Source organism: Pteropus medius, unplaced genomic scaffold, assembly GCF_902729225.1.
Source record: "Pteropus medius unplaced genomic scaffold, Ma_sr-lr_union100, whole genome shotgun sequence".
NCBI lineage: Eukaryota > Metazoa > Chordata > Mammalia > Chiroptera > Pteropodidae > Pteropus > Pteropus medius.
The window spans coordinates 801,256-824,767 of NW_024341895.1; the positions used below are offsets into that span (position 1 = coordinate 801,256).

At 50.6% G+C, this 23,512-nt stretch overlaps 3 protein-coding genes across 3 annotated transcripts in view; all 3 read right to left on the reverse strand.

The window, feature by feature from the left end:
- Positions 1-38: 38 nt before the first annotated feature.
- Positions 39-2,842, reverse strand: MCEMP1 (mast cell expressed membrane protein 1). The gene is made up of 7 exons (XM_039858116.1): positions 2,700-2,842; positions 2,275-2,364; positions 1,617-1,745; positions 1,363-1,413; positions 1,145-1,270; positions 832-900; positions 39-732 (listed from the first exon to the last, which is right to left on the reverse strand). Exons 1-7 carry the CDS (start codon positions 2,818-2,820, stop codon positions 716-718), a joined length of 603 nt encoding a protein of 200 aa, XP_039714050.1. The 5' UTR covers positions 2,821-2,842; the 3' UTR covers positions 39-715.
- A 4,641-nt stretch (positions 2,843-7,483) lies between these two features.
- RETN (resistin) lies at positions 7,484-9,147 on the reverse strand. Its single transcript, XM_039858117.1, has 4 exons — positions 9,065-9,147; positions 8,758-8,885; positions 8,116-8,193; positions 7,484-7,735 (listed from the first exon to the last, which is right to left on the reverse strand). The coding sequence occupies exons 2-4, from the start codon at positions 8,873-8,875 to the stop codon at positions 7,599-7,601; spliced, it is 333 nt and encodes a 110-aa protein (XP_039714051.1). The 5' UTR covers positions 8,876-8,885; positions 9,065-9,147; the 3' UTR covers positions 7,484-7,598.
- Positions 9,148-19,244: 10,097 nt separating this feature from the next.
- The window catches only part of STXBP2 (syntaxin binding protein 2), a 10,514-nt gene continuing 6,246 nt past the window's right edge, over positions 19,245-23,512 (reverse strand). Inside the window, exons 16-24 of the mRNA XM_039858423.1 lie at positions 23,271-23,374; positions 23,079-23,144; positions 22,892-22,972; positions 22,435-22,573; positions 21,850-21,959; positions 20,832-20,894; positions 19,976-20,061; positions 19,708-19,865; positions 19,245-19,396 (exon numbers count right to left, since the gene is read on the reverse strand). Of these exons, the coding sequence (XP_039714357.1) occupies positions 19,311-19,396; positions 19,708-19,865; positions 19,976-20,061; positions 20,832-20,894; positions 21,850-21,959; positions 22,435-22,573; positions 22,892-22,972; positions 23,079-23,144; positions 23,271-23,374 (893 nt within the window). The 3' untranslated portion in view covers positions 19,245-19,310. The remainder of the gene's footprint in view (positions 19,397-19,707; positions 19,866-19,975; positions 20,062-20,831; positions 20,895-21,849; positions 21,960-22,434; positions 22,574-22,891; positions 22,973-23,078; positions 23,145-23,270; positions 23,375-23,512) is intronic.

Consider the following 23,512-nt stretch of genomic DNA (forward strand, 5'->3'; position numbering starts at 1 on the left):
CCCCCAGTCACCCCAACAACAGATTTGAAACACACAGCATTTTCCCTTGGACTTTATTTCCATGAATCACAAAATATGAGTGCAGAAACAAACAGACATGTGTGTACATGCTCTGAGCACCCTCAGTGACATAGTCGGGCACAATCATATAGACACACATTTGTTCATGTGGGCACAGGGAGTGACAGGGCACACACTGCGACACCCACAATTACAGTGATACATTCCAGTGGTATGTGCTACGTACTCCTCCACCACGACAATTACACACACGACATATTGCTGGATATCATGCATGTTTACACCCAGAAACATACATAGGCAACATGTCACCAACACTCACACTCACAGTGACACACTTTTGTGTTCCCTGCTGACACAGCCACCCACCGTGACATGCATGACACAATACACACATGTGTCACATAGACAATGACACAGGCAAGCATACCACACCCACTGTGACTCCCACATTCAACATTCACCCAATTCACGTCCTTGTGGGACACACTGAAATACCTGCCCTCCGTGAAATGCTTACCTCCCACACACACATGCACACATGCGACTTCACAACACTCATTCACCATGACACATGATTTTCTACGTGTGGAGACGATAGGTTCAGACCAGGTTGAGGCCTTCATGTTCCATCTTCACTGGGAGATGCAACCCCATCCTCCAAGCTGCAGCCAAGGCTTTCACATCTGGTTGTTTATTTAGATGGGGACACTGTGGTGGGGGGAGGCAGAGATCCAAGATCAGGCAGGTCATCCCCCAAGAGAAGCTAGGGCCAGATCCTGGGCTCTGCCTCCCCCGGCCCCAGCTTACTTTCATTTGACATTTTCTTCTGCAGCATCTCAGAGATTTTCTGCAATTGAGTCTTGATTTCATTTGTGGCTGAGGATGGGGTAAGAAAGAGAAAGCTGGGGTGGGGGCTCAGACAAGGCCCCCACTTTTATTGGAAGTCCCGTCCTTGCCTGTGCACTTGGGGTTCTCAGCAGCATTTAAATACCCCTGAGTGACTTGAAGGTGGCATCCATCACCCCTCCAAACCCTGCATTCTGGGAGGGTGGGAGCCCTGCTGCCCCCTCCCCTTTTTCTCCAACGCTGCGATCTGCCCAGTGAAGGCCCACAAGGGCACCTGATAACAGTTTCTCCTTCCCGTCCTGGACGTTCTTCTTGACCATGTCAACCTCACCAAAGCGCTGGTGGATGTCTCTCCAGCCCTTTGTCTGCCCCTCCTGGCACTCTCGTGCTGAGATGGAAACTGAGGGTGTGAGACGGGGAAGTCTGTGTCACTGCTGCTCTCCCTACCCCCACCCTGACCTCTCAGGCCCTCCCTAGTTCCCCACCCCTCACCATTCAAGAGGTCCATTTTCAAGCCCAGCAGCTCTCTAGACATCTCAGAATCTGTTCAGGATGGGGAAGAAGGAAAATCCTTGAAGCACCTCAGTTCTGCAGCCCTGGGAGCAGGGGTGAGGGAAGGGAGAAGGACTGGGAGAAAAGGCAATGGTGGGAACATTGGGCCTCCCCAGCTGTCTAAGACCCTTTCACATTTATTTAGTCCCCTCCCCGACACACACCAAAACCCAAAAAACAAAAAGACCACTCACGTTTCATCACGACCCAAACCAACAGAATGATGCAAAATAGGGCGAGGAGAATGTACAGGCTTATGGCGGCTCCGTGCAACCAACGAGGGGTCTGGGTAGAGTCTAAAGACGATCTGGACCGGACTGGGACTAGGGTAGAAGCAGGACAGGTGACCTCCGGGACTCAACACTGCCACTTGGACCATCAGGACTGACTCTAATACCATCAATAGCTCTGTCACCTACACCCACTCTTCTCAATACAATCAGCAGCCGTGATCAACAACACTGTCACCATCATGTCCCCCCTTACCGTCCCCATCACCGACAGTCACCAATGTTAGCAGTAGCTGTCAACAACGGCCGCCAACATCAATGCCCACTGGTTCCAGCATTGTCTTCATCGACAACACCCTCATCAGTTCTGTCTAGGTGATTCCTTCCCAATTTACTACATTGTCACCTACTCACCATAACCCAAAACTTCACCAACACTTACATCTGCACAATCATCACCACCACCTACAAAGCTACCCCCATCACTGTCACACACAAACCTTAATGCCACCACACCCCACACCACTGACCCTGACCTTCACATTCTGCTGCTGTCCTTGTGATGTCCTCCCATGGACCCGTCCCAAGGCTATGGGATGTGGGCTGGTGGGTGGCTGCTCACCCTGATTCTTGGGTGGTGAATGACTGTCCTTTGACTGGTTCTGGTTTCTGAAGGTCAAGGTGATATTTTCATAGTCAGGGTCATCTGCACCTGTGGGTGAGTCAGTGAGAAAGGTTTGGAAACCTGCCTAGAGCTCTGGGGTGGGCATGGGGATGGGAGCGGGGCTCAGAAATCTTGGTTCACCTTACCCCTACACACAACGCATTTCTGGGGATAAAAGTTAAGGGGTGGGGACCTAACATCTGCTAATTGGTTAAAAGAAGAGGGTGTGCGTGAGCATTTTGATACAGTGATACACACACACACACACACACACACACACACCGCACACACGAGGCTTTCTGGTCCCAATTCTCAGCCCCTTACTTCTCCATACCAACTTCTCCCTCTGTCTGCTGTTCATCCCCCATCCCAAGGTGCCTAACCTTTTTTATTGTCTGGGGCCCCCCGTTGCTTGTCTTTAAAGGCTGCTGCCTGCATCCTGGCCTGGTTCATGTAGATTTCCTCAGCTTCCATGGTCCCCAGTCTGCCAATTTGTCCACACATATCCCCACCCACCGGAAGGTGTTACGGCAGATGAGGAAATCTCCGGGTTGGGGTGCGAGGGAGGAAGAAAAGATCAGCCTCTTCTTTTCAGGGATCCCAGACCCTCCAACCATGGGGCATCCTCACTGCCCCCCCCCCAATCAAGAGAGGTTTTAGGAGACCTGAGTTCTCAGGGATGACCAAGAAGAGAAGCCCACAGACCCAGAGACAGAACACAATGATCAGGAACTTGTGATAGACGTGTTACTAACACCTATGGCCATCGTTTTGCATTATATAAATGTATCAAATCAACACATTGTACACCTTGTATTTATACAGCGTAATATGTCAATTATATTCAATAAAATAAATTTTAAAATGTTAATGGTTAGAAACTTTACAGGAAGCTGTGTGTGTGGCTGGGTGGGGGAGGGCGTCCACCTGGATAAACCTCGTCCTCCTCAGAGTTCCACCTTCCAGGGTAGGGACAGCTAGACTTGAAGGCAGGATTTCTGGGTCCCCACACCTTCCTCCCTCCTGCCTCAACCCCACCCCTTTGCTCCACCCCAAGAAATTGTCTTTCCTCAAGGCCCCATGGAGGAAAGGAACGGATGTGAGGCAACAGTGCTAACCACCGAAACCTCCCACTCATATCTGAGACCGAGGCCAGACCCACACCTTGACTTTCCCTGGATCTATTTTTCCCTCAGTCTGGAGACCCCAGATGGAGAAACACTCAGAAACACTCACTCTTATCCACACATCTGCTCATCTCCCTAGACTCACACACACATACTTGCACACACACACTCTCAAATACCCTTGGTCACACATCCACTCATGTATAACACATCGCACACCCATTCATATGCTTTCAAACGTGCTTAACCAGAGAAATATACATATTCATGCATTCACATGCCTACATTCTATCTAGGTGCCTTAAAGCTCTCTTTGTGTCTATTTGACCTTGAAATCTGGGAATAAACATGAGACAATGTGTATAGGGAATTTTCTCTTTAAATCTAGAGCAGTGCCTTCCAAGAGAAATATAATATAAACCACATGTTTAATTAAAATTTTCATATAAACCTAAAAGCAACAAATGAACAAGACAAACAAATGGAGACTTATGGACATGGACAATAGATTAGTGGTTACCAGAGGGGAGGGGAGAGGGAAAGGTAGATGGGGTAAAGAGGGTCAAATATGTGGTGACAGAAAGAAATCTAACTGTGAGAGGTGAGCACAGTGTAAATATATATACCTCTTACAGTTAAAATGTACAGCTGAAACTTATTGGATTTCATTAACCAATGTCACCATAGAAAAATTAATTAATTAATTAATTAGTTAATTAGACATTTTCTAGCAGCCACATTAAAAAAATCAAAAGAGACAAGCTAAATTAATTTTAATAATATATTTTATTTAACATATACCTAAAATATTATCACTTCAGCATGTAGATGATATTTTTAAATAATTGATATAGTTTACTTTTGAGAGGTATTGAGTCTTCAAAATCAAACACGTATTTACACTTACGGTGCATTTCAATTCAGAAGGGCCACATTTCAAGGGCTCAATGGCTGCCATATTGGACAATGCCAGTCCGAGGTGTTATAGTTTTCTCCCTTTGGAAAAAAGAAGTAAAAGACTTTCTGACAACGTGCGGGAAGTGTTCTGTTCTAGGTTTAAAATATGCGATTAAATTCAAGATAGGTTTGGAATGGTCCCTCAAGATCTGGTGAGGATAATATTCTCTTTCCTAAACTATTGCCAACCTTGTCTACTCCAGGAAGATCAATTTAACAGTGATTAGGCGCCAGCTCCTCTTTCTTATGGAATAAAGCAGTCAGCCCTTGAGCAATTCGGCCCTCTTCTGCTGTAACAGCCACAGCGGAGACGGGCCAATCGGGCTGGCTCTGCTCCAGTGGACAGACTCCAGGGGCGGGGCCACAGCTTAGCACATTTCTGTGGCTCACATGGAGCTATGACCTGGCTCCAGTCCACTGGACCTTCAGAAAAAGGCAGCCGTGACAGTGTAGACCCACAAGCAGTCATGTTACAGTGGCCTGAGAGGGCTCCATAGGGTTATCTGACCATCCCCTTTCATGGGGTAAGAATCTCTATTTCTTTTAAGAAACAAAATGTGTCCTAATCAGGGATTGGCTTAAGGTGGGCACATGATCCAGGTCCAGCCAATCAGAGTCTAAGATTTGGCACAGGGGCAGGCAAAAGAACAAGACTCAACCAATGAGACTCAGGACAGGAACTTTTGTTGTGTTAACCAAGAAAAATGGCATTTTCTCTTGTTTCACCCCCACTCCCAGGGCTGTCGCACTGGGAGAATGTAAACTTAGAGCCCTGACGAGGCGAACCTGCATGAGAGTGAAACCAGTACCAATAAAAGCAGACCCTAGAGAGACTTGAGTCATGGAGACATCATTTGAGACCCTGGGTTTGTTGTAGCAGCCAGCCCCCGATAGACACATGGACCACCAGAAATCAGTGAGTTATGGGAAACACACTCTTTACTCAACCAGCCGGGTCTGCCAAGGGTATGCAGACCCCAAATCAAGCAGCCTTGAAATGTAGAGGTACAAGGTTTTTAAGCCCTAAACCCCATTCTTCATCTTGTTTGAACTCAAGTCTATTTTTCTTCTTTTTACTAACTGTCAACCCACAGGTTGGTTGTCCAAGCAGGGGTACAGAAGCAGAAAGCTTATTGTTAGAGCGTTATGTTCCCATGGGCAATAGCCAAGTAGTAATTTTCCAGCCAGCACAGGTTCAGCTTCCTGAATCCGTTGATATAACACTGGGCCTCTCAGTTATATAATCCAGAAGCTTCCTTTTAACTTTTGTTCAAACTAGCTTGAAGTGGGGTCTGTGGCACTTGAAGACTCTTGGCTACCACAGGGACCTGGGCAATTGGTGAATAGAGCAATAGAGGTTCAAGAAGGGGGCTTGCTTGTCCAAGGTCACATGGACAGTAAGATATGATTTCCAAGTTTGCACTTTGAAACCAGACACCATTGAGGGCTCTGAAGAGGCCCTTCTTGGGGTCCGGTTAGAGTGGGACACATGCGTGGGGCTTAGAGACAAAGGCATACACATCAGGGCCTTGGGACAAGGGAGTGCTCCTCCTCCCCCAAATCAGTGAGGGAGAAGGACAGACAAGACACTAGATTCGCCTTCTCTGGTCCTAAACACACTTTGACTCAGCGGTCTCACTCCAACCCCATGGCACAGTGGGGTTAGGAAGGAGGACCTGAGAGGGGAATCACTGGGTTGGGATCTGGATGGCTTCCATAGGCACCAGAAGTGTTCATGATCTCTGCTGAGGGCCCCCAGGATCAGACAGGGGCTGATCCTGTGCCATTATAGGGGGTGGGCAGCAGAGAAGGAGAGTCCAAGACATCCTGAAAAACAAACGTCACCCTAGGACCCATTCTCCAGCTCCTGGAGCATGGTGCTGTGACTTTTGAGTTTGGGGTCCCTTTTAAACTGGGCACCAAGAGTTCTGAAGTCTACATATCTCAGGGGCTGGATTTTAAGACCCCAGGTTAGGATTCTCAGAGAACTGGACCCCAAATCACCTGGATTTGTGCACTCGGATGCTGGGGTTTGCTTTTTAGGGAATTGAGCCCAGATTGAACTCACTATCATCTAAACTGGGGTGGAGACTTGATGTTGGAAGCATGAGAGTCTGTCTAAGGTTTATATGTGTCTATGTGTCCCCATGCGCCCACCCCCTGTGGGCATGTCTGTGTATTTCAGGAATGCCTTTCTGTGTCCATGTGTGTCTGTGGGCATAGTACCTCTGTCTGACAGTAATAGCTGGATTGTGTCCTGTGCATGCACGTGGCTATGTGTAACTCTGTGTGTATGTAGCGCACGTACGCCTGGGCAGTGTGCCCACGTGGTTCATTGCTATTTTTTTCAGCAGACGTTTCCTGAGTGCCTACTATGTGCCACAATCTCCTTTAAGCACCAAGGACACACCAAAGAGCAAATAAGTACTGTGTCTTCATATTCAAGTGTTCATGATGGTGTGCATATGTGCCCCTGTTGACTGCGGCTTGTAACTATTGAAAATTGCACCTGCACATGTGAAAACTTGAACTTGTGATGTGTGGCCTCAGGTAGGAGTTCTCAGCACGTGCGTGTGCACACACACACACACACACACACACACACACACACACACACCAGGCCCCGTGAAGTCTCTTTTCTGTCCACAATGCTGGCTTTGCCTGCGCCTTGGGGTTCCTTCGATGGGGTGGGGAGTGCCGGGTTCAGGGCTCTAGGCTGAGAGGATTCAGGCATCTGCCCTGACCCTGGGGCTTCTGAGGCCCTGGAGTGTATGTGGGGTGGGGGCGGGGTACCCTGTCCCATCCAGACCTAGACCCTAGATGAAATCTCGGAGAGGGAGGCGGGGCGGGGAGAGAATGGCCATCAACTTCCGGGAGGCCCAAAACCCAAGGGTGACTCCAGACCTGAGGGTGACCATCAGGGAGGCCACGAAGGAGGCCATGAGCCCATTCTCTGAGGTAGAAGTGGGAGCCAAGATGAAGGAAGAGGAATGGGGCAGAAGAAAGTCGCAGTCACTCCCCACCGCCCCCCGCCTCCCTCCAGCATCTAAGCGCACTGCTCAGTCCCCCACACCCTACAAAGACAGAGCAGCGCCCAGACCCTCTTCATCATCTTCTCCAGGGTTTATTTCCAGCCCCGCCCTCCGAAGCCTAGACTCGCCCCTCCGAGGCCTGGCCACGCCCCCATGCCACGTGACTTCAGCCGCTGACCAGCATACGACAGCAACGTGCTCCAGTCCAGTCTATGCCCGCGCACTGGCAGTGGCAGGTTCTCTCTGCGCGCACATCCCACGAGCCACAGGCAGAGCCACACGTGCAGCCAGTGACAACGAAGCCTGCCGACAGTAGTGGAGGAAGCTTGAACCCCAAGCCAGCAGCATCGGGGATGGAGATCTGGGGCCTGGAGGCTCCCACACCAGGGAATGGGAGCCAGTGCATGGGCTGTGGGGAGGCTGGCGGCTGGGGCCCTGGACGCCACTGTCCTAAGGAAATGGGGTCCCGCCTCTGGGGCAGGGAGAAGGCTGGGCATGCAGACCAGGACCCTAGAGACGCAGAGGCTGGTCCTGGAGAAATAGAGGCTGGGCATGGGGAAGGGGATTACAGGGTACTGTGAATAGAGTACAGGGTACTGTGAATAGAGTACAGGGTACTGTGAATAGAGTACAGGGTACTGTGAATAGAAGTGAGAGCCTGGATAATGAACTTCTGTACTCACCTGTGGGGCAGGTGACCAGGTCGCCCCTGGAGGTGACACTCCGACAGTACAGATCAATGTTTTTCATCGCCTCAAGAGCTGCAGGAGGGAGGAGGATGAGTCTGTGAGACCAAGCTGCCCCTCCCCCGTTCTCATGCTGCCCAGGCCCTGGTGGCTTGGAGATAGGCAGGGGGTCAAGAAAACTCCCCCAAGGAAGGCCCGAGTGGTCCAGGCCCTTGTGGAGAGCCCAGGTGATGGGGAGCTCACCTGGGGTCTGTCTTGAGGTGGGCATTTTGGAGGAAGGAGGGTTTGGAGCTGTGGTTAAAGGTGGAGCTGGATGTGGTTGGGGTTGGGTTGGGTTTAGGGTTGAATTTCGCTTAAAGTTGGGTTTGAACTTGAGGTTTAGGTTGGGCTCAAGGTTGAGGTTTGTTTGGGATTGGAGTTGTATTGTGGTTGGGTTGGGTTTGAGGTCAAGGTTTGAACTTAAGGTTTAGTAGGGGGTTGAGCTCGAGGTAGAGGTTTATTTGGGATTGGGTTTAGGATTGGATTGGTTAGGGTTGAGCTTTAGTTTGGGTTGGGTTGGGGGAGATTGAGCTATACTCCAGGTCTGCAATCTGAGGGGCCTCTGAGGCCCCTGCTGAGATCGGATGTGAAAGTCCTTACTTAGGGAGCTGGTGACATCCTGGATTTTCTTATCGATAGCTTCATCCATAGGACACAGCAGCCTGCCACACACCAGCAGCCCCAGGACAGGGAGGAGGAGGAGGGAGAGAGCCTTCATCCTGCAGGAGCTGAAAGAGGAAACCAAGAGACCCACAGCTGGGTCAGCCCCTGCCCATCCTGGTCAGGCCCTCAGAGCATGTAGGATCTTGAACCCTGGGTTCCTTTAAGGGACAGGGCTGGGGGACCAGCTTTGTCCCCAGCTCCCCAGCCAGGGCTCTGGGCAGAAGCAGGAGCAGCTGTCACTTACCCTTCGAGCAGACTCAGCAGGCCAAATCAGACGTGAATTCCATGTTGCTGCCACATCTTCCTTTTTAAGGCCTCAGGATGTGGGGCTTCCTGTCTTGGGTAATACATCCCTTGGTCCCTTCCCCCCTTTCCACATCCAGGGCCAAGAGGAAGCCCCCAGAACAGACCAGGGCCCCCCCTTCCCACATCCGGACTGGGACTGGTCCAGGCAGAAGCGCCTGAGGGATGATTCCAGAAGTCATAGTCTGAGGGACAGGTAGAGAAACGAGTTTGCATGTAGGAGTGGGGAATGCAAACATGACCATGGTAACGTCCCCGTGGGAGAACTGTGGACCCTGTTCATACCCAAATGCCTGTCAGCAATGGAGTGGACAAACAGAACACAGAACCGCAGTTTATTTCCTCAGTGGGACGATCGCCGACAGCCTGTGGCCAGATCCAGCCTGTGGCCAGATCCAGCCTGCCATCACTTTTGTATGACCCATGAGCTAAAAATGATTCTTACGTTTTTTGTTTGTTTCCAATAGAAATGGATTTTTTCAGTTGTGGTAAAAGACACATAACAACATTTACCATTTTAACCACTTTTTAGTGTCCAGTTCAGCAGCATTAAGTACATTCACGATGTGGTACAACCATCACTCCTCTTCATTTCCATAACTTTCTCATCTTCCCAAAACAAAACTCTGCATTAAACACTAACTCCTCATCCCTCTCCTCCAGCACCTGGCACTCACCATCCTGCTTTCAGTCTCTATGAATTTGCCCATTCATACCTCAAAGAAGTGAAATCATATGATATTAACCCTTTTGTATCTGGCTTGTTTCACTTAGCATAATTATTTTTATGATTTATCCATGTTGAAGCATGTACCAAGACTTCACTTCTTATTAAGGCTAATATTCTAATTTATGTCACATTTTGTTTAACCATTCATCCATTAACGGACAGCCCAGTTGTTTCCACCTGTTGGCTATTATGAATGATGCTATCGTGAACTTTAAAGGCAAAGAGTCCCTGCTTTTGATTCTCTTGGGTATGTATTCAGGAGTGGAATTGCTGACAATATGAAAATTCTATGTTGAACATTTTAGGGAGGCACCAAACAGTTTTTACATTTTTAAATCATTGAAAAAATATTTAATATTTAGTAACAGATGAAAAGTATATAACATTCAAACCCTGGTCTCCATAAATAAAGTTTTCTTGGCACACAGACACACATGCTTTTTAAAATATCATCTGTGGCTGCTGCCATTAGCACGTCAATGGCAGAATTGAGTAGTTGTGACAGAGACCATGTGGCCCACAAAACCAAACATGTTTTCTATCTGGTCCTTTACAGAAAGACCTTGTGCCCTACCCTGGTCGACAGCAATGAGTGTGAATGAGAGATCGATGTATGGATTGCAGCTACATGCAAGGATCTGGCTGATTCTTACCAGCATAATGGTGAGCCCAGACACGAAAGAGAATATACCACACATCCATTTATTATGTTTACACACTTTTCTTTATGCATGCTACATTTCAATAAAAAGTGATATGTGTGTGTGAAGTCCCTGTATACAGCAGTGTACACAGGGCCAAATATAGGCAACGTTTATTGAGTATTTACTATGTGCTAGATGTTGCACTAAGCATTCTGCATCCAGTAGGGAGGAAGGGGGCACTTCTGCCCTCCGTGCAGTTTGCCCTTGTCTGTCGGGAAGACAGACACCAAGAGAACACTCAGTCAGCCTCCAATTTCACCTGTCATCTGTGCCCTGAAGGAGAGGAACCCCATTCTGGGAGAACTGACATAAAAATCTGGCCCCAAAATACAGGAATCCAAGAAGGAAGTTTTTTGTGGAGGGAGAGATGGCTGAGCTGAAGTTGCAGGATGAGCAAGCGTTAACCAAGAGGACAAGCCAGGGAGGGCATTCCAGGCGAGGGAACTGCCTGTCCTGGGCAGGCCCTGGGCAGAACAGAGGGTGCCAGTTTTGAGGAACTAGAAGAAACCTAATGGGGCGAGAAGGTGGAGAGCCTGATTGGGATAAATGAATTCCATATGCTCCCTCCCTTCTTTGCAGACCCCGTCAACCAAGAAAAAGTTTAGGCTGTAATAAGAATAAATGGCATTTATTTGAAGGCCCGGTATGTGAAGGCAAAAACCACAAAGTGTAATTTTCTTGCAAATGAAGTGTTGCTGGCTAGGTTACATGGCTTAGTTAGTTTCGATATGCAAATGAAGGGGGGGTGAAAACCAGGAGAAGGTCAGATCCATATGTGTCCAGTAGCAGTTGTGTTCCAGGGTGTTTATGGCTCAGCAGCCTTGAGCTGAGTTTAGCAACAGGTCAGCAGCTTAATAGCAGCTCTGAGAGGTGAGGCACAAGCCAAGCAGAGGCCTCACTTCCCTAACAGCCTCCCAAATCTGTTTCAAGTGAGCCTCTTGGCAAGGCTTGTTCCATTTTATTTTTTTTACGTTATCGGCCCCCACAGTTTGGGCACAGGGTAGCTTGACAAGGGAGTGGCAAAAATCATTTTTCAAGAGCTCTCGTTTTTCAAACCTTTTAGTCTTTTCAGATAAAAGCTTTTGAAGGGTGCAGCAGAAGTGGGCACCTCTGATACAAGTTATGTGAGAAGCAGGGGGCGTATGTGGAACCCCTAGGGTTCCCTAGAGTTTGAAAAACATTGGTTCAGTAGCAGGAAAAGTTTGTGTGTCCCTTAATTCTATTTTTTAAAAATCCTTGCACTTCCCCTGAGTTCTACCAGTGACTCTGAGCTCTCCTGGCCTTAAGTTTGCATCTAATACTAATAAAATTTTCAGAGCCAGGTCTTTAAAGTACAATAGGACAGTCACATCTTCGTAATTTTTAAAAATCAGTTTTATTGAGATATAATGTCCATGCAATAAAACTCAATTATCTTAAGGGTTCAGTTGGATGCACTTTTACAAATGTATACACCTGCATCCTGCATGAATGTTTTGTTTTTCCCGAGTATTTTTATTTTTAAATGGTGTAGTTTACATACAGTAACATTCACCCTTTTTAGTGAGTTCTATTGATGCCAGACGGGGCAAATTTCCCCCCAGTGGGCCTGCACCAAGAAAGAAGGTTCTTTGAGTGCAAGAAAGAATTCAAACGCACGCCAAAGTTAGAGTCAAAAGGAGAGTTTATTAGAGAAGGGGTGATGCTCCAAAGACAGAGCGTGGTCTCCTCTCAGAGCCAGAGAATGAGAAAGCCTGAGAGAGGGACACAGAGACAGAGATAGTGACAGAGCAAAAGACAGTGAGAGACTGAGAGGCACCCTGCGTGTTTTGGGGAATCCAGTTCATATATAATCCTTAGTTTCTGTGAATTACAGTTTAAAGACTTTGTTACCCATTTTCCTTTGATGGTGTGGGCATACAGTGAGACAGGATCAGAGTATGTAGCGTGAGAAGGTAAGAACATGGAGCATGAAAGGCCTGCGGGCAGTTCCCAGCCTGTGATCCATAGGCTCCCCGTGGTTTTAGCCACAGGGAATGAACGATTCTATTTTGCCTAGGGCGCCACTTAAAGACTGTTTTTCCTGTTTTCCTTCCAGGGTGCGGGGAAGTGGGTTGTCAGCAGTCCCGAAGACATCTTCCTTCTTCTGCAGGTGTCCTCGGGGTCTGGCCGCCGGGCTGCTCGGCATATTGCTCAGCATATTACCATCCCTGAATACAGCTTGATTTAACACTTGAGTTCTCTCGCCTCCTCCCTACATTACTATGAGTTTCAACAAATGCATACAGTTCGATGACCATCACCGCCAAATAATTTAAATTATAAAAAAAAATTGGTTTCCCAAAGATCTGAAGGAAATCTGTGTCCCGAAGCCACAGAGAAAGAGGGTTTTTCTGCCCCTTACAACTGGGGTTCCTGTGCACTGGAGACCTTGTGAATGATTATAACTGTTTCCAGCTCCTCTCCCCTGATCTACATCTGCCCTCGAAGGATTGTTTTGAACAAATGGCTCTGTGTCACTTGGAGGACTAGGAACTGCTGCCACACTTTGGGGAGCTGACCTGCAGAGGCAACCTGCACTTCTGATTGGGCACCTTGCAGGATGATAACTTGTTGCCCCGGTGACTATGTTGCGATGGCACGTAGTTCTGTCAAATCAGAAAAAGGTCATTGACATTTGCTTTCTGTCAGTCCAACATGAATGACAGAAAAGAAAAGGAAAAGCTTTGGAGCATTGTCAGATTTCTTTAGTGAAAAGCTGGAGAGCTTTGCCTTATTTACAGAAGTACTTGAGGGCGTGGGTGTGGATCTGCAGAATGGGAGAGGACAGGTGGGTGGCTCTGGCAGGACTTGCTGGGGCCAGGCCAGTGCCTTGGGGCAAGGAGCAGCCTTGAGGGCGGGTGATAAAAATCATGGCAATTTGAAGCGTTAACCACCCGAGATCCCACAACTGCCTTCCAACTTCACCCAGCTCTTTCTTCCTCATGATCTTTTACGTGGCTCCCCAGTGAGTTCTGAGATGATCATATCTGCTGAATGTTTAACCCTGTGTTGAGCAATTTTCACATAGGATCTCATTCAGCCACCACTACCCAGTCAGGTAGATATGCTTATTATCTCCACTTCACAAAAGGGGACGCTGAGGCCCAGAGAGGCTAAGTGACTTGCAGGGGTTCACAGGGTCAGTTGGTGGAGGAGCTGGGATTTGAACTTGGGTGGTCTGGCTCCAGGACCTGCACATTTCAGCCCCCAGAAGTGCGTTTTGGGAGGAAGGGGAGAAAGGGGCTCCCTGGATGGCCACGGCCGGTTTCCTAGCTTTTCCTAAAAAAGAAAAATAATAAAAATTAAAATTAAAATAAAAGAGAAAGGAAAAGAAAAAAAGGAAAGTTCTTTTGAGAATATTCCTATAGCTTTTTCAAGAAACGATGGAAAGAAAATGTTCCTGTTCAAAAAGGAATTCAAATAATTCAGAATTCTATAAAATAAAAAAAAAGTTCCCCATATTCCTCCTTGTCCGGGATAACTGAGAAGTGAGAGGCGTGGTTTTATGAAGTAACCTGTACCCTTCCCCCCAATTGAGGAACTGTGAATAAAAGGGAAGGGTGGGGAGCGTCTGGCCACAGTTTCCTGGAATAAAACTGAGCCGCAACCCCCAGCCCCTCATCCTCCTCCGTGTTACCCCGTGCTCCCCAACCACCATCTCCCCATCCTCTCCCAGTAGCGCGGGCGGTTTCACGGAGGGGAAAACGATGCTGGGTGAAGTTGAGTCACTCTCAAGGTGGGGATTTCAGATCTAGACGTGTGCAATGCCAGCCCTTACTTTTAACCATGGCACTTTCCCAACCATGCCATGGGGTGGGGATGCATGGAGGGCAAAGTAAGCAGGGCAGGAAAAGTTCGGTGGAAGCCCCCTCCGCCCAGCCTGACTCTTGGGGCCCTGCCCCCCCAAGGTGAGCTTCTCCCCAGGCCCTTCACCATGCCTGCCCCCTTCTCCTGCCAGCCCACCCAAGTGACAAAGTCAGATGCTCAAGGAGGTTCAAGGGTGCTGCAGAGGCTGCAGTCCCTTTCCTGGGATGGTGTCCCAGCCCCACCACTTACTAGCTGCATGGCCTTAAGCAAGTGGCTAAGCACCTCTGGGCCTCAGTTTCCCTATCTGTAAAATGGGAGCGTTATTAGTGACTACCTGGCAGGGTAAAAATTAAGTGACTACTCTTCCACCCCCAGGTTTACTGAGACGGAATTGACATATAACGTCACGCAGGTTTCAGGTGTATTCCGCGATGTGATGCGCAGGTGTGGTGATATGATTACCGCATGAGGTCAGCTAACACCTCCATCACCTCGCGTAATTATCTTTCTGTGTGTGTGGTGAGAACGTTTAAGATCTACTCTCTCAGCAACTTCGAAATATGCGATACAGTACCGTTAACCACACTCCCCGCGCTGTAAAGGACATCCCAGGACCTGGTCATCTGCCAACTGGAAGTTCGCACCCTTTGACCAACGTCTCCCCATTTTCCCCTGGTAACCACCGCTCGACTCTGTTTCTATGAGTTGGGCTTTTTTAAATATTCCCCGGTGGTTGCCAGGGACTGGGTGGTGGAGAAATGGGTGAAGGTGGTCAAAGGTCGAAAGAAACTGCCAGTTAGGAGATGAATAAGTTCTGAAGATCTGATGTACAGCACGGTGACTACAGGTAACAGTACTGTACCGTGTGTTTCAAAGTTGCTAACAAAGTAGATTTTAAAAGTTCTCACCACACACAAAAATATTGTAACGATGTGAAGGGACGGATGTGCCAACTAACTTTATTATGGTGATCATTTCACGATATCCGTATATCAAATCACTACGCTGTACATCTTAAACTTACATAATGTTATATGTCAATTACATCTCAATAAACCTGGGGGGAGATAGATTCCACGAGTAAGTGAGCACATACAGGATATGTTTTCCTCCGTCTTGTTTCATTAAGCAAGTACTTTATACACAGATGGGGCAGGGCACGACCTCACAAATGTCACCTTTTTAAATCATTATTTTCTGCTTTTCCCCAGCTACTGACAAAGATTGAGACTCTGAGTGGTCTCAAAAGGGAACTGTGGTCACCCAAGTTGGAGGCACCGCCAGCCGGGACTTCCCCTTCCTGTCCTGCCCCCCAGCACTGTAGCTCCAGGGACCCCATCTCTGGCCCCACTGGAGCAGAATCTTTCCACTTGCAGGGCAATTTCCTCACCCCAGATTGTCTTTTCACAATGTTCTTGGCAGCAGCTGTTGGTTAACTCGTGTCTTAAAATTTTGAGCAACTTTACAGAAAAAAAAAAACTCAGAAACAAAAGGAAGTTTGCCCTGCTTTCTCGATGTCTGGGTCCCCCTGGGATGTTGGCCTCCTCCCGTCCACACTTTTCTGCCTTCCTCGAGCTTTCCTTGGCTCATGAAATCACAGTCACTTCCTTTCCCTACCATCCCACCACCTGGCCCAGCCAACAGCTCTGGCATGCCCAGGACCCTCACATCTCTCAAGTGGAGCAAGTTCAAGACCACAGTTACTTGAATGAGATATTGTTTTAGAAGGAACCCCTGCATAGCACAGGCGGAGAACTCCCACCCTGTAATGCATTCCTGACCTCAAAAACAAGGGTGCTCACTTCATCCGAGGGGTCCCCTCAGACTGCCCAAAGCACCGATGGCAGCCTAAAGAATCCTTTTTCCTCACTTTGTAGGGCCCTCCTCCTTCTTAGCACACACTGGGAACCACTGCCCAGCCTAGGGTTGGCCCCCATTTGAGTATTACATAACCATATTATTATGTTATTAATATAGTAGAGTCTATATTATTATTATTGAAGCTAGTGGTTCGTGGGTGCTTTCCATATGCTTATGATGTAACCGCCATTGACCCTTAGGTCTCTCCCTACCTCATACCTCCTTGAGGAGCTCCTGTGTCTGGTTGCCTCCTAGGGATCTTGAAGATAATACATAAGATGCATCAGGTTGCCACTTTCCATACAAATCCACTAGTCGCTGAGGGGCATTTCTTTCGAAAAGGACCCTAGCTAATTCCAGTGGAAGGAACGGTAAGGTTGGAAATAATCTTTAAGAGATAATGGGTCCAGGTGGTGAGAACCAATGGCTGCTAACACCTCTGTGTGGTGAGCTGGTGGGGAGCAGAGGACACCCTTTCATCAGTCGGGTTGGAGGGAATGCTAAGGAACAAGCTATAAGAAATCATGAGGAGGAAACCAGTCAAATCTAGAATGGGAGCCATTCCCCAGGACGAGAAGAGAACTCCAAAGAAAACACGAACTTGTGATAAATGATCCTGAGGAAGTAAAGCAGAGGCCTCTCCGAGGTGATGACATTGGAGCTAAGATGAGGAGGAAGAGATGGCAAAATTTGGGGGAACAACCTTGCAAGCGAGGAGAACAGTGGGTGCAAAGGCTCTGCGGCTTTAACAGTCAAGTGTTGCTGGAGCAAGTGTGTCTGACTGATCCAGTGAGGAATGGAGTTGAGAGGGGAGGGGATCTCACAGGACACACAGAGAGGGATGTTGGATTTTATTTGTAGAATCAAAATGTCCTTAGGTTGGAGACATGACATCATCTGGGTATGAATAGGGGTAGAGGTCGAGGTGGTTTAAGCAACAGAGTTTTGCTGCGGCTGAGAACTAAGGAGGAGCCCCTGACCTACTTCTCTGACGTCTCTTATTGGGTCACCCAAGCTAGTTAGTTACTCGAAAGATCAAAAAACCCGGAAAATTGGGCCACAGCGCCCCCTGCTGCTCACATTGCTTACCTACACAAGCAGGCCCCGGAGGAAAACCACCGCTTCCCGGGGAGCCGAGTTTAAATGTTTAACTTTAAAACTGACTTCCTCCCAATTCCTCTGTCTCTCGCCAGTTAAATCGCTTCCCTGCCTAAGCCGGGCGCCGAGCACTGCATCCAGGGCGGCCGTCTCAGGGGTCTGCGCCGACCCACTTTCTCCTCCCCCCAACCCCCTATGCCGCACCCCACCCCCGCAACAACCTTGAGCATCCATCTTTCTGCCCTGGTGGGCTCAGAGAAATACTAGAATTGCTGAATCAGAGTTTTGTGCTTCTCCAAGGCTCCATCTGCAAAACTGAAATTTTTCTAGGAAGCGTGTCCTTAGATTTCCCTGAATTCTCAAAATAAGCGACCTCCAAATCAAGCCGAGTCCTCAGCGAGGGGGGAAGGAGGGTCCTGGGTGTCCCGTCTCAGCCCACGCACTTCTGGTCCTAGCCTTTATGGGCTACATTCCCACAGGTGACAGAATGGAAATAAGCAGGCTTCCACGGAGGGGTGGGGAGGTGAGCGCTATACCCAGCAGCACCGCCCCCAGCCCCGCCCCCCCCCCCAGGCACCCAAATCCTCACCATGGCCTGATGCTCTATGTGGCCTCGTGTTCTCCTTGCTCTTCAGTACCGATTCCCTCTGGCTTCACTCCACTCTCCTGCGTTTGCCTCCACTGTGCCCCCTCTCTCTTCCCTGACTCATTTTCCTTCTGACTTTGCCTCCACCAGAAAGCCTTCCCTGACTGTCCCCAGACTAGATGGATTAGGGTGTCCTCTGAGCTCTCACAGCGCCCTCTACCATCATTGTTTGCCTGGCTGTACCTCCGTGCCCCAAAGACGAGGGTCTTCGTCTGTCTTATTAGCACTAAGGGATTCGCATCTCATTTTAGCTGTGTTCTGGGCTGAACTGTGTACCCCTCCGCCCCGCCGCCTCCAAATTTGTATGTTGAAATCCTAGCCCCCAATACCTCGAAATGTGACTATATTTAAAGGGCCTTTAAAGAAATAATTCAGTTAAAATGAGGTCCTGGGGGTGAGCCCTAATCCAATATGACTGGTGTCCTTATAAGAGGGGATTAGGACACAGACACGCAGAGGGGAGACCATGTGAGGCCACGAGGAGCAGATGGCCATCTACAGGCCAACGAGAGCCATCTCAGGAGAAACCAACCCTGCCGACACCTTGATCTTGTACTTCCAGCCTCCAAAACTGTGAGAAAATAAATTTCTGTTAAGTCACCAGGAATGTGGTAGTTTGTTACGGTAGCCCTCACAAACTAATACATCCAGTTAAGCCTCTTATAAGTCCTGCAGTTAGGAGCCCCTGGGAATACCCTGGGGTGTGGAGGAAGAAGAGCAGAGTTCTAACTCAACGGGGTGGGCACAAGGCATTGTCTGCAGGACGAGGGTGCTTACACAAATGCAGTGTGATGCAGGGAGCTGTGGAAGCCCCAGCCAGTGGGGCTGCAGGCCCCATCAGAACAGCTCCTGGGGGACTGGGAGGGAGCATACAGGGCCCATTCTGGTCTTTTATAATACTAACAATCCCATCGGAGCATCCAAGGTCAGTCTAGTGACAATGGAGGAATAGCAGCTGTCAGCCATCAGCTTTCTGCCACTGTCTTTTATTTCCTTTGCAAAGCAGTGGCTATTACTGGTCCCATGTTTTGAATGGGGAACCCAGCAAGTTGGCCAAGACCTGACAACTAGTCATTCTTGGAGCCAATATTCAAACCAGAGCCCAAGTTCTTAACCTCCAGCCAGCTTCAGACGCCCTCTGGCAGGACGACAGGGAGTGGTGGGGCCTGAGGCATAAGCCAGACAATGGGACCTTGGGAGGCTGGCCAACGACGACGACAGCTCCTTGGGAAAGAAAGTGAGGTGGACAGCTGGCCCCAGACAGAAAAGAGTTTATTTTTCTGGAAAGGGAAGAGGGGAGGTCAGGGTAGGGGTGGGTGGGTCAAGGCAGGGAAATGTCCTCTAACTTCTGGTCCAGCATCTTCAGGTCGTCCAGGAAGCGGGTTGGGGTGAGGACGTGTGAGGAGCCTAGGCAGCAGGGGACGGGTGGGGAGGTGGGGTTGCTGCCTCGGCCCCTGACACCCCCAAGTCAAGGTCCTCGGGAGACCAAGCCTTGACTCTGAGCACTCCTTAGAAACATAAGGGTCCAAGGCCCAGGAGACCTCTTTCCTGGGAACCCAAGCTCCAGCCCCAGTGAAACCCAAGTGTCCGGCCACCTCCCCTCACTCAGGGTTCTCAGACACTAGCCCTGCAGAGGCTCCAGGCTTTGGGGAGCCAGGCATGGGGGAGTCAAGCTCCCAACTCTGCCCAGCCCAGGGATCTTAGTCCTGGCTACTCACCAATGAGCACCTCCCACTTGCCATCAGTGGCCCTGGTCACTTCATAGGCAGCCCTCATCTCTGACATGGCCATGCCACCCACGACATAGACGATAAGCCGGGGCCCTGCCCGCGCCTCCACACCAGCCTTGTTCTTGTGCCAGTGGCCAAAGCGGGCACTGTGTGGGGAGGGATGGGCAGAGGTCAGTACCAGCAGTAGACTCCCCCACCACTCCCCTCACCTAATATGGGCCTGGGCGCCAGTAGGTGGTATCCCAGGGACCCGCACCTGACAGCAGCCTGGGAGCTGGGTGTGGGGGCAGGGTCAGACACAAAGGGCCACAGTTTGCGGTCCAGCCGGTCCTCCACAGCATCCTGAGGGCCAGATGGAGAGGCTTAGGAGAGAAGCTCCAGGTGATGGGACACAGGCTCTGGAATTCCCTGAGTTTTTCGAGAGCCAAGATCCTGGCAGACAGGAGCTACCATTTGCATCTCTGGCCCCCTGGGGACCCAGGAGTTTGGACTCCCAGATCCCTAGGGACTCAGGAGTCCAGGCCCCCAGCCCTTTGGAAAACCAGGAATCTACAGCCCCTCGGAGACCCAGAAGTCTGAGGCCCCAGCCCTTCAGGGACCCTGGAGCCCAGGCATCCAGGGTCCACAGGGATGGTGGAACCAAGGTCACTGGGTCCCAAAGTGGGTTGAACTGCCAAGACCACTGGGAAGCAGGCAGGAAGCCAGGAAGCTGGACCTCTGGCCTGGTCTTTTTTGCTTCTGCTTTATGTTACCAGGATAGGCAGGGGCTGGTGTGGGGAGGGCGAAGGAGAAAGAGGGGGCTTTCCCAGGGACAAAGGAATAGAAGGGGACAGTGGAGGGGACTAGTGGGTGGAGAAGAAATGAGGCTCCCCCACAAGGGGCCCCTCTGCTGCCCAATTCCTTAGGTGTGCACTGGGGTTCCCCCCTGGCAAAGCAGACCGGATGCTGGGGGATGCCCATAATGAGGGATTTTCCATTAAGCCCTGAGGCTTAGCACCGTGAGCACAAAGGGCGCTGAGCCGCCACCTGGATCAGGGCAAGACTTGGTGGGGGCAGGAGAGGACAGGCCCCAACTCCCACCCTCCCCGTGCCCACCCCCCACCCCATGGCACCTCCATCACATCCTTGATAACTGGGGTCCAGCGGGACAGCTTAGAGGGTATTCCAAACCGAATCATTCAAAGTCGGTTGAACCGGCAAATCCCATGGAGGGGCACATAAGGCCTATGGGGAATGGTGGTAGGTTCAGATGGGGTCATCTCCATCTGTCTTTGGGGGGTGCTGCAGCATCAAAAACAACGAAGAAATAGAACCAACCACAAAAAAGAGGAAGAAGGAGGGAAGGAAAATAATAATAAATGAAGGAAGGAAGGAAGGAAGGAAATAATGGAATAAAGGAAGAAGGAAGGAAGGAAGGAAATGCAAGGGAATGGTGGATGGAAGGGAGGGAGGGAAGGAGGGAGGGAGAGAATGAGAGAAAAATATAGAGGCAGTGAGACAAAGATATGGGACAAAGAGAAAGACAAGGACAGAGAGAATGATGGGGACGTAGATGGGAGGACACAGGGAAATAAGGGAACCAAGAGGTGGGAGACAGGGAGATAGACAGGGGACTGGGAGAGAGATGGGGAACATGAGACAGGCACTGCCCAGCAGTGCAGGCTGGTCAGGGGAGGTGGGATGTGCAGGGCCAGAGAGAGACAGGAAAGGCCATGTGGAGAGCTGAGCACAGGAACTTGCTGTGTGTGTGGGTGCACAGGGGTTCCTCTGAGATGTCCAAGGGCTCAGGGTCGCCTGTGTGCCCTCACCCCGATGCTGGTAATACTGCCATCCACCCTGGGACTCACATGCCACACATTGCACCACTAACAGGACCTGGGCTCTGAGCACACCTCACCCCTCGGCTTATCATGTGATCCATGGTTGGGGACAGCTCTGGTGCTCCCTAGCCCCAAGACCGACCACTGCACAACATTCTCTGTATCCTCAAAACCACACCATAATCTGTAGACCCCAGCTCTGTGATGTGCCCTCCGCCCCCCTGGCCCAGATTCTGATTCAATTCCCTGAAGGCACCGCTGCCCCACACACCTACATTTGCCTTCCACACAGGCTCTGACCCCAGCATACCCCGGGGTTGGTGACGGTGGCCCCCAGCTGTTCAAAGTTCCGGATGAGGCTGCTGTGTGCCTGCACATTGGCGTGCTGGATCAGCTTGGCCAGGTTCTCCTCGCTCACACCTGGCAGGTGGGGGATGGGTGGCTTACATGGGTGGGATTCTCTGGGAGGGTGGGAGGATAGAAGGTAGCCATGTGGGTTCCTCGGCTAAGGGGTGGCACATGAGGAGGTCCCAGGACCTGCAGTGGGGAGGCCCTCAGGACCGAGGAAGCCACTGGAGCTGGTGCAAGGAGGAGTCTTGATGTTAGAATTCTGGGTGGGGAGGGAGCCCAAAGTGGGTAGACTGGGGGTCCCTGGAATTAGTTGAGGAGCCAAGTTTGGAGGAATCATAGATTGAGTTTTCTGTGTCATTGGAGCCCTCATGCCAATTGAGTCAATGAGGGGTACCCCGGGTCAATGGAGGGGTATCTGTGAGGTGCGGTGTGCCTGAGAGGGGGCTTCTCAAGGACAGGGAACTGTGGGGTTGAGAGAGTCCCAGGATCACTGACGACCCTGGTGAATCAGGGGATTCCGAGGCCCTCACTGTCCCCCACACACCGTTCCGTAGGAGGATGTAGAGCAACAGGACCCGGATCTTGTCGTAGGCGGGCACCGCTGCGTCCAGCAGCACTGGCACAATCAGCTTCATGGCGTCCTTGATCTTCTCGCCCTCTGCGTCAGAGCCCATGGCCAAGTCCTATGAGAATTGAAGGTCAGGGGTCCTGTTAGCCATTGGCAGGGGGCTGGGGGCACAGGGCAGGGACATCCCCAGGGTCTTCATCAAGACCTCTGTGACCTGGCTTCATCCTCGTACCAGGTCTCTGAAGGTTCCACCCGTCACACAACAAGCCCTGCCCCTCACGCAGGTCCCATGTGTCCTGAGTCTCACTTCTCAGAGCCATGCCAACCACCTTCCAGGGCCCCACTCCTCCTTCTCCTCGCCAGGCCTTCCCTCACACTCCCCCCACCAGCCCTGCCCCCTGCAGGCCACCCTCTGTCCTAGGTCCGCCCCCACCTGCTCCACACCGCACAGCTTCTCCACCGAGCCCTTGAAGTGCTTCATGCAGTCATCAGCTAAATGCAGGTGTGTAGCATACTGCAGGGCGAGGGGGTGGTGAGGGTAACAGAGACTGAGTCCAGAAGGAGGCACGGAGGCAGTGGGGCTCAAGAGTCGGGGGCACAGGTTCCCTTCCCGCGCTCACCTTGTTCAGCTCCTTCTGGTACTGCGGCATCTTTTTCAGGATGTGGGACAGGTCTTTGATGTTGGCCTGGGGACAGGGCTGGTATGAGGTCCCAACTCCAGGTTTGGGATCCACACTGAGGCCCTGTCCCCGCTCTGTAGGGAGTGGGGCTTTCCTCCACAGCTGCCCATCCTGACACAGGCCAGCCCCTACCTGATCGGTGGTCAGCCTCTTGCTCTCACAGAACGTCTTCAGAAGCTCCGTGACCCTCCTAGCAGTGAGGGTGGCAGGGGTGAGGGTGGGGGCTGGTGCCAAAGCTGTAGTTTGAGGGCAGTGTGGGGCTTGCAGAGCCGATGACAGGAGCCGTGGGACACAGGTCCCTGTACCAGGCCACGTGCAAGCCCTCACGGGGACACAGTGGGGATCGGCTGAGGGGTATGGCTTGTAGAGGGGCG